This window comes from Protobothrops mucrosquamatus, unplaced genomic scaffold (assembly GCF_001527695.2).
Source record: "Protobothrops mucrosquamatus isolate PMUCROS unplaced genomic scaffold, P.Mucros_1.0 scaffold1897, whole genome shotgun sequence".
Lineage (NCBI taxonomy): Eukaryota > Metazoa > Chordata > Lepidosauria > Squamata > Viperidae > Protobothrops > Protobothrops mucrosquamatus.
In genome coordinates this window covers 301,456-319,618 of record NW_015388023.1, presented here as the reverse complement: position 1 = coordinate 319,618, position 18,163 = coordinate 301,456, and the positions used below count along the sequence as shown (strand labels likewise).

At 40.1% G+C, this 18,163-nt stretch overlaps 1 protein-coding gene across 1 annotated transcript in view; it reads right to left on the bottom strand.

The window, feature by feature from the left end:
- PCNX1 (pecanex 1) overlaps positions 1-15,279 on the bottom strand; it is a 93,754-nt gene extending 78,475 nt beyond the window's left edge. The window contains exons 1-2 of the mRNA XM_015823519.1: positions 15,127-15,279; positions 5,090-5,298 (exon numbers count right to left, since the gene is read on the bottom strand). Of these exons, the coding sequence (XP_015679005.1) occupies positions 5,090-5,298; positions 15,127-15,279 (362 nt within the window). The remainder of the gene's footprint in view (positions 1-5,089; positions 5,299-15,126) is intronic.
- Positions 15,280-18,163: the final 2,884 nt, after the last annotated feature.

The window sequence follows — 18,163 nt, the reverse complement described above, 5'->3', positions numbered from 1 at the left end:
ATCCCAGCTCCACTCTATTTGGTTCCCATCTTCTGTTGTTGTTGTTGTTGTTGTTGTTGTTGTTAACTTTTAGTATTTGGTGTTTTAATTTTGTTTACATATCTGTATTTATGATGTTGTAAGTCACCCAAAGTTGCTCATCAATGAAATGGGCAGCATATAAATTTAATAAATAAAAAAATTAAAAATACCAAAGTAGAGTTAACAGAGTATGTAAACTATCATACTATATCCTTAATTGCTAGCAAAATAACACTTAGGAGCATCCAATGCAGAGCCCTACCTGGAAAAGGAGATGTCAGATGTTCAAACTGGCTTTAGAAAAGGTCAAGAAACCTGAGATATTATTTGCTAATGCAGACTGGATAACTGAGAAGGCCAAAGAACACTAAAAAGAAGATACTTGCTTCATTGATTATATAGAAAAGCCTCTGATCGTGTTGATCATGCTCAGAAAAATGGGAATCCCAGAACATCTAATTGTCCTCGTCAAAACCGTATATACAAGTCAAGAAGCCATAGCACAGTAGAACAATGTACTCTCCCCTTATTTATTCAACCTATATGTTGAATCTTCAGAAAAGATGGATTGGAAGATGAGGATAGGCATTTCTGGGGAAGAAATGGCCAACTGAAAATGTCTGTGTTAAAAACAGAGCAAACAAATGTGGCAGAATGAAGACTGAGGAAACAGACAGGCTCTTCCTAATTCCTCTTGGGACAAGAAGAGGACTTGAGATCACTCACAATATTCCAAGCAGTTGCTCCAGAAGAGGAGACCACAAGTCAACCATCTCCTGGACTCACATCTCCTGCTCAAAGAGCAGATGACAGACATGACTAGGACATCTTTTGCACAGCTCTAATTTATGCACTACCTGCAACCTTTCCTGAATCATGACTCCCTGCACTTGGTTATTCAAACTCTGGTCATCTCTTGTCTGGACAACTGCGATGCACTCTACCTGGGGCTTACCCTTGAAATCCATTTGGGAGCTTCAGCTGGTGCAAAGTGTGGCAGTGAGAGTTGTCTTTGGGGCCCCTAGAATGGCCCATATTACACTTTTTTCCACAAACTTCACTGGCAACTGGTCTGCTGAGTGCAATTTTGTTTGTTTGTTTGTTTGTTTATGGCAGGGATCTTCAAACTTGGCCCTTTTATGACTTGTGGACTTCAACTCCCAGAATTCCTCAGCCAGCGTGCCTGGCTGAGAATTCTAGGAGTTGAAGTCCACAAGTCATAAAGGGGCCAAGTTTGAAGACCCCTGGTTTATGGCCACCTACTCATTCACAGTGACTCTGGGTGGCTTACAAGCAGTAAAAACACAGTATAGAAAATAAAAAACAAAAAACAATAACCCTCCCACCCTATCCCTGGGGACAACACACAGTTGACTGAGCCATTTGATGGGCTCTATCCCACTCTGGGTTCCCCAGATCTTCAGGGCCTTAAGAAAGAATGTCAGAGTGCGGGCAAGTTTAATTTCTGTAGGCCTCCTTATTCCAAAGAGAGGAAGCCATCATGGAGAAGGCACTTCTTCTGGGTCCTGCCAGATGTATCTTCTTAGAGGAGGGGACCCGCAACATTCCTTGCCTCCCCACTCTACTAGATGTAACAGGCAAGAGATGGTCCTTCAGATAACCCGGTCCCAAGCCGTGAAGGGCTTTAAAGGTGACAAACAGCGCCCTAAATTGTAGCCAGAAGCAAATTGGCAGCCAATGAAGCTCCCGCATGAGAGATAATACATGTGCACACCTAGGTATGCAAAAACCATGCAGGTCGCTGCATATTGAACCAACTGCAGCTTCCGGATGCTTTTCAAGGGCAGCCCTACAATCCATGTAGAGTGCATTGCAATAGTCAAGATGGGAGGTAACTAGGGCATAAGTGACTATGGGTAGGGATTGTTGGCCCAAGAAAGGACATAACTGATGCACAACCTGCAGGTGGGCAAAGGCTCTCCTGGCCATAACTGCCACATCCTCCTCGAGCAGGATTGTGAATCCAGGAGAATCCCTAGATTACACATTGGGTGTGTTTGGGACAGTACCATCCTGTCCAAGAACAAAGATAGCAATTTTTTATGGACCAAAGAACCCCAAACCCAGAGCCACTCAGTCTTGCCAGGGTTCAGTTTCAGCCCATTGCTTCCCATCCAGCCCCTAAGAGCCTCTAAGCACAGCGAGTATCATCAGCATATTGATGATCTCACTCCACGGTGACGGATGATCTCACCCAGCGGCTTTAAGATATTGGTTATGACCTTTAAAGCCCTTAAAATTTTGTCTTTATTTTTGCAATCGCATCATCCTGCTGACTCATTATCAGTAGCATTCAACTACTACTCCAAAGTCTTTTTCTCAAGTACTGTACTGCACTATTGCCACGCCAAACAACCTCTGTGCTATATTGCTGCATTTGATTTTTGCTTTTCAGATGTACAACTTTGCTGTTTTCTATATTCAATTTCCTTCCATTACTTTCAGTTCGTTTCTCTAACCTATCAAGATTGTTGTTGGTTATTAGCTATCCCACACATTTGTTATAATCTGCACTAATGAATACATAAGAACAGAGGACTGAACCATATGGCTCTCTGTTTGATACTCTTCTCCTGTTGATGATGAATCCTTCATATGATTTTTCTGAGCCAGCTATGTACCCACTTAACTGTCATGCTTTAGAATCCACCAATCAAAATCTCATGGGTACTTTTAAGCAGCCGCTGAGTAGGCATTAATGTTCCTAAGGCTACTAACATTCTCTGTACCCTCAGCAGGAAATCAGTTGCTGGGACTGAGACGAATAAAAAAGTAAAAAGTTTCCAACACACTCACTACAGGCACTTTTTGTGGCAAAAGTCATTCATGCTGAAAAATGAAGGGACCTGTTTGAAAATCTTGGGTTTTCAAGTGTTACTCTTTAAACTCTGGGCTATATAATAGATCCAGGGTGAATATATTCTTATGAAGACCGCAAATGTAAGCATAATGCAACCCACAATAACACATAATGATTTTAGCTCAATAAGCAATTGATACAATTCTGCGTATCATTTTCTACTACTTTCAACAGTTGGAATAGGACATTTATAATTGAATAGATACTGAACAAGAACTTTGAAGAACACAAGCCAGAATAGTAATCCAATCTTCTATAACTCAGTAGTTTATAAGATGCACAATAAAAACACAAACTTCATTAAAAGTCCAGGAAAAATCAGTGATTATTTGGGGGGGGGGACCCACACAGGACCCATCACCCACTTTAAACCAGGACCTGGGGACAGAGACACTTTTTAAGAGCTTATTGAAATGCAAGGAGAGCAAGAATTATTTTATAATTCTTTTGTTCTGTTCTATTTTCAGTTTGTACAAACTGGAATTTATTTATTCATTTTAATTTATAGCCACACTATTGCCAAAGTGATTCCAGGTAGCAAACAAAATATAAAATTCATCAATATAAATAAACCAACTAAATACATAAATAAGAAACAGCAGCCAAGAATAGAACACTGAAATAAAAATAATGAACCAAGTCTCACTAACTACCAATCCTCACACATAAGCCAACAAATCTTAAATACTTTCTAGAATGCCAGCAGGGCATGCTAATTTCATGTGGTAAGGTATTCCAAAGGCACTACAACTGTAAAAATACTGCTCCTCCCCTGCCCCCTACTCCTCTCCTCCCCTCCCCAATGACATTTTTTAATTGACTGGACCCAAAGCATGTCCCTGCAAGCAGATTAATAGAGCAGGCAGAAACAATCACTGAGAAGTGGTCCTTCAAATATCTTGGTTTCATGCCATAAAGAGTTTTTAGATAACAACCAGCACTTTTTTTTTTTTTACCAAAAGCTAATACAGGCTATAGAACAAAGATGTAATATGTGCAAAATGAGGAATGCTCATATTTGCCTGTGTCGCCACATTCTTCAACAATTGTAGTTTATTTATGCTCTTCAGGGGCAGACCTATATAGAATACATTGCATAAGTCCTTCTGTGAGCTGACCAAGCACGAGTGATCATGCTTTGTGTTCTGGAGGCTAACTAAAAGCAAGGAACAACTGCTATAAGCACTGAATAATGAAAAGAGAAATAAGGATGTCAGTTTCTCCCTTACCCAACTTGAATCATGGGAATAAGAAAAGTTATTATGAGGGCCACAATGTCCTTCAGCAGAAAATTAAAATGAGGACGAAACTTTTAATACAAATTTGTTCCAAGGGAAAGTCTGAATCTCTGTTTAGGCCAGTGGTGGCGAACCTAGGGCACGGGTGCCAGAGGCGGCACTCAGAGCCCTCTCTGTGGGCACGCGCGCCGTCGCCCCAGTCCTAGGCCTTCAGCTGGGTTTTATAAAACCTTTTCGCTTTAGGCCTCCACCGCCATGTACAAAAAAAAGAGGTTCAATCAATCAGTCAATTTCAACTTCTTGCAGGAAAAAAAACATCTTGCAAAGTTGGAATTGATTGATTNAACTTTTTAGTCCCACCCAGTCTGCTGTTACCACCGCAGCCACACCCATCCAATGGGCCACACCCACCCGGCACCCGACAATGCATAAGTGGGTTTTTGTTTGCAGTTTGGGCACTCGGTCTCTAAAAGGTTCGCCATCACTGGTTTAGGCTGAACCTGGACCAATCTGCTTATCTTTTGTACAGAATGGCTTCGAAATAAAGTCAGCAGATAGATAATCTGTAGCTATGAGTACACAGTGGCAGGTAGGCCATAACATGACAAAACAAGTCTTGTTGCCTACAAGAAGGAATGAATCATTAATTAGGTCCAATAGTTAAGACTAGAAACCAGGAGATTATGAATTCTAGTCCCACTTTAGGCATGAAAGCCAGCTAGGTAACTTTGGGCCAGTCACTCTTTCTTAACCCAACTCCCTCACTGGACTGTTGTGAGGAAAATAGGAGGAGGAGGGAACATTAGTTATGTTACCCGTCTTGAGTTATTTATAAAAATAATAAAGGCAGGATAAAAAAATAAAAACTTTTTAAAAAATCATCTCAGAAAATAAATAGTTACCAGAATATAAATAGTGACCAAAACCGGTCACACTGAAGCTATCTTACCTGGGTCCGTTACTGTCCCGTCTCTTGGTAGAAGAGTTATTCTGCTCTGCTTTTGCACTCCTGTCCATATGCTCACTGGCATTTCTCTCCACAATCTCACCTTCATCAAGTGCTCTGTGAAGACGGTAGTTTATCATCTTCAGAACAATGAAGAGAGCTGCTATCACTGGGCAGTAAATTGCTACTATCAACATGGAAGAAGGAAGAGCCTTTTGAAAAAGAAAAAAAAGAATTAGCTACAAGGAGGAAACTAGGGAAATTATTTTCAAACATTTAGTTATATACACTTTGAATCTGGTTAAGAGTATTCACAACTTGTCAAGTACAATATATTCAGGCAGTAATTAAAATATAGTTAATAATATAAATATACATTATACATGAAAAGAAGCATAAGTTATGTCTAGACCTATGTCTAAATTGTGAGTTTATGTTTTCTCTGGAAAAGGGCATTAATTGTTAAGGACTCTTTTTAAAAATGATACCGAGCTGGAAAATGAAAGGAAAAAGGATTATACTAATATTCAGTTACTCTTATGCAGGCTGGACAAATGCAGCCATCCAATCACACAAAAATGTAATGATAACCAAACAGATGAAATGCAACAATCATCTAAGAGTCTGTACCATGCTGGTTATGGAACTGATCATAAATGAGGTCCTAATCCTAAGTCAACATATTTGTTATTACTGAATAGAAACTGAGCACAATGCCATCAAATCTTATTTAAATAGTGAACTATTAAGAAAGGCCAACATATTCGTGACTAACCTCAAACAGGACATTCTCAAAAGCGGAAGACTGATTTAAAATGTAATTGAAAGAGAAATTTGAGAAAGTAAAAGCTTTTCAATATGCTTTAAGATGCTGAAAACCACAATTCAGCTACAGCATATGCAGCAAGGAAGCAAAAGGACCGCAAAGTCCAAATCACCAGCTAGCTATTAAGAAATAACAAAGCCGTTTTTATGGTAGATGTCTCCCAAACTAATGTTCAACACACCTGCAGGGCATAACATCCACCATACTCATATACATGCTTCTATCCAGTCTGCACCAATTTTGGCTGGCGGGATCCAGGAGAAGAGCCTTTTCTTGCACGGCCCCCACCTTTTTAAAGGAGGTGAGATCTGTCCCCTCTCTTTTAGCCTCAAACTAGGAAAAGCCTGAAAACGTGGCTATGTCAGTTGGCTTAGAGTCCTGAAGTAGAAGCTGCTGGCTGGAGGTGGTTGGTACAGTAATAGAGAAGGCATCACCACCTCTCCACTCCAAACTCAGGTGTTTTTTTTTAACTTTATATTATATTACATTTATATTAATCTGTTTTTATAGTTATAAAATAAGAGTCGCCTGAAACTGTGAGATGGGCGGCAAATAAATTTAATAAAATAACAATTGCTACAGCTGAGTATGTGCCAACTGTCCTGCCCAAAAGACTGTATCTTTACTCTCTGGACTCTCACCCATTCCTGAGTGAAAACAGGACATTTTACCTTCAGTTATTAGCATGGGAATGAATATGTTATATATGTGAATAATCAAATGTCATGCATGAGTCTACTACCTGAGAGACGGGTTCATGTGGTCAATCAGAATAATCTATCTGACTTAAAGGCAAGTAGAGGATAGAGAGCTTTATGTACAAATAAAAGCGCACAGGTTATGAAATTCTAATGAACTCTCCAGCTGGAAAAATCTTGAACACAATTTTGGCCTTCTACATTTCTTTGACCAACAGAATGGTACGGTATTTAATTTTTGTCCTATCAGCCAATCACAAGATCCAGACAAGCTTGTTTTAATAATGGCTGTTAAGAGCCCTGACTGCTTCCAATGTGTATTAGCTTTGAAGAGTAGAAACTGTAGTAAATTAAATCACTGAGTACTTTAAGCTCTAACTTAAAAATAGTACCTATTTGGCAAGGATATGGGCATTAGGCATTAGATATTAGTGAACTGCTGAATTATCTATATTTGCACTCTTCATCTAGTATCAATTAATAATGAAAAGGTTATTTAAAAGTATTTTTGAAAAATGATTCTATTTTATAGGTATATGTTTTATATTACATATCATCTCCATCACTATTCTACTCAAACATCAATTACTGTTCTGAATTTATTAGCTTTTTCCTCACCATTCTTGACCTCTAATATATAAATCGATGGGTTTTTTATTTTTTACATGTCAGAATTATTATATATCAATTTAGATAAAATGTCTTCTATTGCAAACTTAATTATCTGCATGGGTAAGTAAATGGGCAAGTGAAAAAAAAAGGAATATCACTATCTTTGCTTTAAAAATTAGTAAAAATTATTGATGCTTCTATTTATATTTCTTCTGCACATGTTGTGGGAATCAGAACTCTGAAAAACAAGCGTAATTCTGACAATTCTATTAAGTACTTCTTATTGTTTGAGTTGTTTCTAGAATTTAAGAGAGCACACTTTTTATTAAGATTTACAGTGAGGGCCACCTTTTTATTGGAGTAAAAATTAGTATTTTAATATTTGCAATTAATCATTTAACCCATTTGTCATATTATTAATTCAATGTATTCTAGAATTCATGGTATCATAACACTTTTTTGGGAAAAGTGACACCTTATAATTTCTTTTTGAAGAAATTGTGCCTTGTCAAACTGGCTCAAGCTTACTTGCTCAACCTGAAGCACCATGGTAATGAAAAAACACTACAGTACCCAACTGCCTCAATTCCACAGAGGTCTACTTACTTAATGCTGCAAGTCCTTCAGTTATATTAATGAACACATCTTAGAATGCTCATAAACATAACTGATGGTGCAGAAACAATAATGAATATTCTTTCAGCAGAATTTTTTTCATAGCAGCAATAATACAAATACCCTAAAATCAGAAAAAAATATTTAAGCCACTTCAGATGTATGCTTTATGACAAGTCCTTAAAGAATGCTTCTGGACTATGCACTGGAGTAGAAGAGCCATTAACTTGAAAAAGGAAAGGTAAGTCTTTATGTATCCTCTAGTGAGAAATTGTTATGAATTATGAGCAAGCAGTGATTAAGAATACTATGAAATTAAACATATATACAAGAAAAAATTGATATAGAGAGGCTAAAGAGAGAGATTTTTGACAAACTTTACAATAGGAAAGAGAGGCAACAAAATATTCAAAAAAAGTAATGGCGGCCAATTGTTGATATTTTTGTAGGGAATGGTCTTTGGATAAATGAAGCCCATTTACAATAAATACCCCTTCTTGATAAACATCAAGGAGTCTTTAAGTAGAAGCCACTCTAAAATAAGGAAAAACACAGAAGAACAAGTGTAAAAGACTGATAAGGCAGAAGAAAAAAATTGAGGGGCAAATAATATGAAATTGTCCAAGCACGTAATCAGTGCTGGAGTAAGATTATTACTAGATTTGTTGAATTCTTACCCAAAGAAAAGTTAAGAAAGGAAGACTGCAGTTTCAAAATGACAGGAAGAGAAAATTAGATAAAAATACGCACCATAACCCAATATTTGTGAATGAGGCACAGTTCCATCTATATCAAACATTAATGCCAAAAGAAAATTGTGTGAGGTAGTTGACTAATTACAAGTTCATTAATCAATAGTCAGATGGTATATTCCAATTCAAAAGTAACACTGAGCTTATATTTTGACAAGAATAACTTAAAATATCCTATCTTCAATAATACGGAAAGCCTTTTTAAAGTAGTGCTCCAAGAAACTAATAGGAACGTGTACACTTTGAGAATAATTCTGTTCCAAGAAACCAGGTACAATGTCATCACAGTTTGAATTATTAACACATGTAAAATAATGTTATGGAGAATGAACCAGCATTAACTCTAAAGAGGGATGTTTTGCCTCATCCAACTAAGAATATAAAATATTAGGAAGATAAGGCTAATCCAAAATCATCACAATTTGGTTTAGAAATTAATATATTTTTACCTCAGTGGACTTTCTGGACAATGCAGGAAGCCACCAAAATTCAAAATTTAATCCAATTAAGCTACCCAAAATCAAAATATAAAACTACATCAACCAGATTTAATTTTAAATCTCTAAAACCTTTTTTTAATGCTCATGCAATAAGTACTTTAACTAGTTATTGAAAAGAAGCCAAAGTTTGTACCAATGCTGTAGGAGGACAAAACAAGCTTAAGACACTGGCATTGACAATGCTAGCTGTTTCCACATGTTAAATTATTTTTTTTCCACATAATGAACAGAGACTTCTTCCATTCTCAAGTTATGGACAAATGAATTTAGAAGGATAACTGCAAATCAGTTAAGCTTTAAATGAAAGGACTAAAAATGTGAAGTGCAATAATTTGAAAGCAAGTTCCTTCAAAACTGAAACAAGTAATCACAACACTTGCAGCCACAGAATTTGCAGCTTCAGAACTATTTTCACAGGCATATCCCACATGAAATGTTATATTCTAAGCCAAACAGAACATGGAAGACTAATCAGGCTACCTCTAGCCAGGAAAATAGGTGATGAATTATATGAAAAGATGCAGATGATATTCTAATTTACTAATGTCAATTAATCCTCAAGAGAATACCTCAACTCAAATGTCTAAATTGTCAAAACTTTCCTAAATTTAAGTAGACCAATTCCTTCATCAAGAAAAAAATGTTACAGATTGCTAAGTAGAAAAAAATGTATAATTCCTGAAAGAGAGAAATGATATACAATATTCTGTGAATGAATGAGGTTTGAAATTGTAATTGAGAAACAAGAATACATTAATTAGGAGAATAAAATCCAAAGTAGCCAATCGAAACCAACATTTAAAAAGTTCAAATATAGTAGTGTCCACAGATCTGATAGCTTAATAGAGAAAAAAGTTGATTTATGGGCTTATATGCTCTATAATGTTTTAAAGGTCAAGATCAGCACTTTAAATTACACTCCAAAATAAATGGCCATTTTAAGATCCGTAAAAGAAATTAGTTCCTGTTATTAATCTAAATGTCTTATTGCGTAAAGAGGTTTTCAAGGAGTCTTCAAATATAGCCTCACATTTAATAATGTACTGCACCAGTCTGCAGCAAGATTATCTCTAGCTAGAAAGAAGATGCAGATGCTGTACCACCCAGAGTTGGTGAAAAGCAATTCATGCCAAACAAGCCACTTGGACTTTAAGGTGAGGACTGCCCATCACAGCAGTTCCAAAATGTATAACCTAAAATGACCCCAGTTTTATCCAATGAAATCAAAGCGCAATTGTTCCAAAAAAAGTCAAGAGAAAATTCACTAGGTAATTGGCGATCATTTTCAATAATCATAACAGAATTTCAGTCAGCCACTGACAGTTGCATTTACCATTCTTTATCAACAGAAGCTCTCTGCTCCTGAGCAAAATTTCCCTAAATACTACACATCTGAATATTTATTTTCTACATCCGCCTATCTCGACTGGATGACTCATACATTAGTTATACCATTACTATTGTGTTATGCCTACGGGTACCCAGAAGCAGCTGACGAGGCACTTGTTGCAAACAAAATATTTAAACTGACCCTCCACCTAACCTAGCAATGTTTATTTTTTCATTGCATGTCAACCTACATTGTATGTCAAGTTACAAAACAAGCTACATTGATAAATATTTCTCTTTGTTAAACTTCTTAGCATTTTATATTTTCCAAGATTTATACTATGATTTCCTCTCATTTCTTGCCAACTCGCTTCCTGTCTGCATCAGAATGTAAAGCATATTCAATTTTCCCTATGCATATGTGATATGGTGCACGGTTATATCAAGTCAAGAACTTACATGAAACTGACAAGATTTTAATCTTAATTGCACAATAAGGGCCACCGTTTCTGAACAAAATTTATGTTCTATCCAAAAGGTAGTTGAAGATAGTATTAACATATTGACTAAAAAGGCAAGATCTAAGCTGCCATTTTATGCATAGAATTCACAGCAAAGCTTCCATCGTTATAACAGGAGTATCTGAAAAAATTATCCAGACCCAAACACAATTCTAATGGGGCAATCTATTTTCTTCTTTGTTGTGAGTTTATAATATATCTTCACATATATGTGCAAAATTGTACCTTTTCAAGGCTAAAAAGGTTTTCAATGTACTATATTTGGAAGTGGCAGACAAGCAACTGTTGATGCAGCAGTGAAAGAAAATCACATCCAAAAAGCCTAAATATATTTGTTTAGATATTTCTGTTGTAAATATTCCAGGTTGCTAATGTGATTATCTCCTTTGATGCTCACTTATTTTGTGCTACATGAACAGCCAAAAATAGCAAAAAGGGAGGAATGAGCACAGAATGTCTGAGCCTACACCTGGCATCTAAGATAGCCAAATCAGAAATTAATTTAACATTTCTGTTACTATACATCTTTATATAGGACCTTTTGATTTGGAACAAACATTTGCTTTATAATACAACAGTTGGCAGTGCTAATCTCATTTCACAGATTTCCAACATAGAAACTATTTTGACACAGAAATGATCAAGTCATACATGATCATCATTTAAAAGGACTTTGTTTCTCTAATTTAATCTCCTGCTTAATACAAAATCTATAATGCTAGATGTGAGTATTTAAGCAATGGTGAAACAATTCCTGGAATACATATTAGCTTCCTCTCAAAAGGGGGAAGAACTACATCAGACAAAATAAACAAACTATATGCTCAATAGGTAGCCTTATCTATTTTGTAATTTAATTAGAAAATTATAAGATTTCTCTACAAAAGCAAAGAAAATTTGCACTATTTGATAGAGTGAAAGAGTTTTATAACCAAGCTTTGGCCCCAGGTTATAGGTAACCTACATTCATCAATCAAAATGTATGCCATAATAGATGCCTAATATTTGAACGAAGTACAGCAGTATTTTGGTACTCAGCTGCTTTGAAACTCATTGAATTTGATACTCAACACATTTTGACATCATTGTTTTGTTACTCAACACATAAGCTAAATTTGTCAATGTTGGTTTTCTTGTAACTATTACGTTATTTCTTATGGGAAAAAGTTGTTTGGTACTCATCATTTTCGGTACTCAGCACACCTCCTGAAACCAATTAAAAATGAGTACCGAGGTATCACTGCATTAAATTTAATTCATAATTTTGAAGTTAATTACTCCTGTGCATAGTTAAAAGCCACATCCTAAAATAATCTCTTTTCCCAAACTCTAAATAAATATTGCTATTATGTGTAATTGTTCTACTGGTCCAAAGTCAGAAAGCTTGGAATAAATAGTACTTTGAAACCAAAGAATGAGATAACCACAACACTACTATTTAGTATATACCTTATACCCATGGCAAAATGTGCAATTCATAAAGAGTCAATTGTGATTTGAGGTGTGACTATCCAACCTATGTTCACTACAAGATTGTTGGCCTTTCCAGTTAATTCAAGCCTATCCAAGAATTATTTCCTTCCCTGAAGATCTATTTATCATCTTTTTGCTTTTGTATTAAGGAGCAGATATTACAAAGAATTATATGTATGACTATCTTAAGACAGAAGCCATAATTTTCAGCCATGAAAATTATAATCTGAAAATGATAACCAGGAAATGGGAACCTTAAGAAACTCAGGACCCTAGCCCAGCCACATAACTAGATCTTCAAGGACTTATGAAAAGTCAACAAGATCAAGACCAAATGTCTTAAGGGACAATATTCCAGAGCATAGGCACTACAGAAAAAAAGGCATTCTCCTAGTTCCTGCCAGCAGATATTCCTTGGGTAACTAGACTCAAAGCATGCCCATTCTGCTGGACAAGATTGGACAGGTAAAAACAACTGGGAGAAGATGGTCCCTTGTATAGCCTGGTCTCAAGCCATGAAGGACTTTAAAGGTGACAACCAACATCTTAAATTGCACCTAGAAACACACTGGCAACCAATGCAGCTCAAGAAGTAGGGGTGTTACATATGCCAAGTATCCGACACCATTTACTACCCATGCAACTGCATTCTGTACCAGTTGAAGCTTCTGACTGCTCTTCAAAGGCGGCCCAATGTACAGCACATTGCAAAAATTATGACCGGAGGTCACAAAGGAACGAGCAATAGTGACCAGAGCCTCCTGGTCCAGGAATGGTGCAATAGCCCTCTTAACCACACATCTAAGAGGACCCCCAGACTGTGTACCTGGTCTGTGAGGGGCAATGCAACCTCATCCACTGGAAGGCCCAAGCACACAAAGCCACCCTCCTTCCATCGCAGAGTGGAGACTGGAGTGGGATTTTAAGAGAACAAGTGCAGAAGTGCTCTTTTACACATTGAAAGCAATGTGATCACACTGGCTGCAGGAAAAAATCAGGCAAATGAGATTGTCTATAGAAATCACTTGCTTCCTCCCCCTCCCCACAGAGAGATTGGAGAGGAAGAAATTTCAAGAAAGTACTGTACTGTAAGATGTTTGTGTAGTGTGCCCTCCTCATTTTATTCTTCTAGTTGCAACCTCATGCACAATTCTCTCTAGAGTCTTATTTGATGAAAAACATAAATCTTTCACAAGTCAGCTTTTCCCTGGTATTTTATGTTTACTAGAATTTCCAAGGAATAAAGTGCAATAATGTCTGGTTGTCATGGCAACACCATACTCACACAAAAAAGTTTCCCCTACATTAGACAGAACTGAATTTGGTAAGGGGAATGAGCCAGGAATAGTATTTAGCATGTTCATTTCCCAATTCTGTTCTATTAATTCTTCAGCTCATTATTCATTTCTGAAATCAAATTATCAAAAATATTTGTATAATTGTTTATGCCATTAGCAGTTTATGGCTACCAACATCTAGATTTCAGTAGGCCAATATCAGTGATATTGCAATAAATGCATAGAAAAAAATATTTAAAAAGTGATTCTAAGAAATATTTCGTAGCTTTCCCATAACATGACCTGGCTGGGCTTAAGTTACAGTGATTTTATTTGTTTACAGCAAGAGAAAGAATCTCATTCTCTCTCTTCATCAGCTCATTTATTAATCCACAGAACGCAAATGTAGCTTAAACCATACTGTAGTAGAAATATACGCTGTAGTCTATCGAAGTTGTGCAGTTTTTCATCCACAGTGTATGCTTTCTGAATCAGTACAGACAAAGACTTCAAGTTTTTACCGAAATACGTGGCCTTCTGTCATCCCTCCAATCAAGACAATAACTATTAAATTAACATTATACATCAGCATCAATAAAAAATAAAATAAGCACTGGGAAGAGCATCTGATGATCATTTAATTGCACCTCCAGCTATAGGATTTCTATTAAAAAAAAAGAGAGAGAGAGAGAGAGCATTACTTATCCCACTACAGACAGGGATGCATGTCCAATTGGGGAACATTAGCAGCAACACTTCCCTCCCTCCCCAGCTGTTGTTTCAGTACTTTCGGACCGACTCCTGCCTAAGCCTTAGTAGTTATTTATCCTTGGTCCTTCACAACTACACGCTCAACAACTATGTATGTGGGACAAGCTGCAGCCAATCCTGGATTTGGAGGACGCGGACTCTCATCAAAACACCCCACGTGTAAGATTGCTCCCCCCCCCCCCATTCAGCTTTACATGCAAAAGGAACATTGGTTTCCACACAAAGCATTTCCTGTGGGGGGGGGGAATCCATAGCCTACGAGGAGGCCAAAAAAAAGCCACGGATCCGCTTCAAACGACAGGAGAGAGGTCACGCCACGAGAACCTTTTTCTATTTGTGTTTTTTTTAAGTAGCCGAGGTCGGTTGTGGACTCCTTTTCTTCCCCAGTTTAATAGCTTAGCGTTTAACCCGAACAAGCAGGCAACGGCCCTTTATTCCGACGCCCTCCGCCTCCAAAATAAAGAGTTAAAAGCAGCAGCGGGAGAGCGGCGACGGTGGTCTCCAGGCGGCTCTCCAGCCCAACCTGAGTGGGAACGCTCCGCGCGTGGCAAAGGCAGTAGCCCCCCAACCTGAAGGCGAGGCTGAAGCCCGAAAAGCCCCCTTCCCCTCCTTCTCTCCCGGCCGGGGGGGGTGGGGGGAATGTGTCAGGCCGGCTCCCTCACTCACCATGTATAACGTGAAAGGGAAGCCAAGCAGGAAGAGCCACAGGTAGAGGTGCAACGCGTTGACCCCGGCGCCCTGGTGCGGGTCTTGGTACCAGCCGCCGCTCAAAGCCGCCCACACGCCCTGGCGCAGGATCTGCAGCAACTGGGAGCCCATGGCGGCCTGGCCCCAGCCCGGAGTCCTGCCAGCCCCGAGCCCTCTTCCCTCTACCCGTCCTGGGAGCTCGGGCACAACCGCCCGCCGCCTCCACAGCCCGAGCCTCGCGACAGCCACAAGAGCCACCCCCCCGGCCTCCGTCTTCCCCTCCTCCTCCTCCTCCACACCCCCGTCAACGCCGCCGCCATCTTACGTCCGGGCTCCGGACCGCCCGCCCGCCCGCAAGCCTATGGACCGGCAACCCTTGCGGCAGCCGACGCGACCTCAGCGCCCGGGCTGGGTTTCTCCGCCCGTTGCGCGCAAGCGGAAGATACATCGGTGGCGGAGGTGGGCCTCATCGCTTCGCGAGCTCGCCCCCCCCCTCCAAGTGAAGGCAAAGGGCGAGCGGGGAAATCAGAGCCGCCAAGGGAGAGGGCGCGGAATAAACGCTTAGTCTCGGCCCTTGGCCAATGAAGCAAGGATGGAGGGTCTTGGAGTTGCCTTCCAGCCACACGCGCTGTTCTTTTTGGTTTGGTCTTTTAGCCTGCGTCGATGTCCCCACAATTGCGAGATATTTACTTATGTCGCTGGAGTGGCCCAGCCACCTGGCAAGAGAGAACCGAGCCTTTGGCAAGGCTGTCGATTTACCAGGACAGCCTCTGTCCCCAACACTCCAGTTCAGGGGTTCTCAACCTTGGCAACTTTAAGACTTGTGGACTTCAACTCCCAGAATTCCTCAGCCAGCTTTGCTGGCTGAGGAATTCTGGGAGTTGAAGTCCACAAGTCTTTAAAGTTGCCAAGGTTGAGAACCCCTGCTCCAGTTGCTTTGGATTGCATCGGCCGGCTTCTCTACCCAGGATCGTCGGCCGTTAGCATTGCTGGAAGTATGGGAACGGAGGCCAAGGCATTTAGAGGATTGCTAAAATGCGAAGGGGTGTCGGAAACTGCGAAAAACCACTTTTTTTTTTTAGGAAAATGCTCGTGCGCAAGGCAACGTATAGCGTTGGTAGGCAGTTAGCAGCCCGCTGCGAATATGAAATCGGGCGATGTGGGTCACTGATTTAATCCCAGTACTGCGGTACAATACTGTGCCAAACTCTCATTGGCTTTTGGAGAAGAGTAAGCCGGCAAGGAGGAACTTTTAGTGAAAGCGCGAGTTTGATTGTAGAGGATGGGACCGGGAGCTACTGAGAGGTTACTCCCCCTCGTCCCTTCTCGCGGGATTGCCAATTCTTGCGAGAACAGGAAAGCCGAAAGCGTCCCTGGTGTCATAGTAACGGGAGTCTCTTCCCCTACACCAGGGGTAGGCAACCTCGGCTCTTTTATGACTCGTGGACTTCAACTCCCAGAATTCCTGAGTCAGCATAGCTGACTCAGGAATTCTGGGAGTTGAAGTCCAGGAGTCATAAAAGAGCCGAGGTTGCCTACCCCTGCCCTACACTTTATTCGATCTTCAGAAAAACAACCATTTTATATTAGTGCTGCTTTCTATTTTTTTATTACTGTTGTAAAATCTAGTGTGGGACATAGTCTGGAATTACTAAGATTCACAGAGCAGATCTGTATCGATTTGTCTGTAACCATGATTTATTCAAGCCAGCTTTCTGATTTGCCCGATGTATGGGCATGCTAGGCAAAATTATGGCTGACTAATTTGTTGTTCAAGGTATGGTGTAACCCCAGCCAAAAACAAATGGCAGTTTGTGGGATGATGTTAATAAAAACACATCATTACTTTGATTGACAGGAAGGCTCAATAGTTTCATTGACTTTAGAACAGTGGTGGGATTCAAATAGGCGAACAACCGGTTCTCTGTGTGTGGATGCCACTTCCGGAAGTCCATTCTGGGCCTGGGCAACAAAAAATTAGCTACCGGTTCAGCCGAAGTGGTGTGAACTGGCTGAATCCCACCACTGTTTTAGAACTGTATGAGAGCAGGAACTCCTTGTAAGGTGACTTTCATCAGTATAATCAAAGGGGAGGACTAAAGTTAAGAAGAATCCATAAGGGCAGGTGGAGTTCCATCTACCCAAATAAGGGCAGGAGCTGCCACTGAGAAAATACAATGCCTGAGAAAACACAGTGTGTGCTCTCAGCAACCAAATAGACTGCAAACAGTCCATTACAACAGGGCTTGTCAACCGGTGGTACACGTACCACTTGTGGTACGCGACCACCTGGCTGGTGGTACGCGGCGTCGCCTTCCTCCCCCCCCCACGGCGTTGCCTTCCTCCCCCCCCTGCTCCGCTCCTTCCCACCTCACTTGTTTGTGGAAAATATGCTGCTTGGCGGCAGCTTGCACGAACTTTACCGAATGTGCCCTGCAGGAGGCGTGTGAAGAGCGCAGGCGCAGAGCAAGGCCCCGCCCTCCCCAGGGACTCATTTCAGATTTACGCCGCAAAAATTTTTCTCGTGCAGAGGAGAGAGGAAAAACAATTGCGGAACACTCGGGAATCCCTCGCAAGGCACCATGTACCTTGGTGCTTATTTCCTAACGCCTTACCCCCATGTTTTCTGCTCCACCCCAAATTCGCCTCCCTTCCACTTATTTATTTTATTTTTATTATTCCAATTTGTATCCCGCCCTTCTCCCGAAGGACTCAGGGCGGCTCACAACATTATTAAAACAAAGAAAGACCCACACACCCCACCGAATAAAACCAAATTAAAACCAAAATTTTTGTGTTGTGATAATTAAAATTTCTAAAAACCCAATTTAAAAATCCTCCCTAGGCCAGGCCCGCTTGTTGGAAAAGCCATGTCTTGAGGGCGCGGCGGAAAGTAAGGAGATCCGGAATAATCCGGATCTCGGGGGGTAGTTCGTTCCAGAGGGCAGGGGCACCCACAGAGAAGGCCCTCCCCCTGGGGGTCGCCAGCCGACATTGCTTGGCCGACGGCACCCTG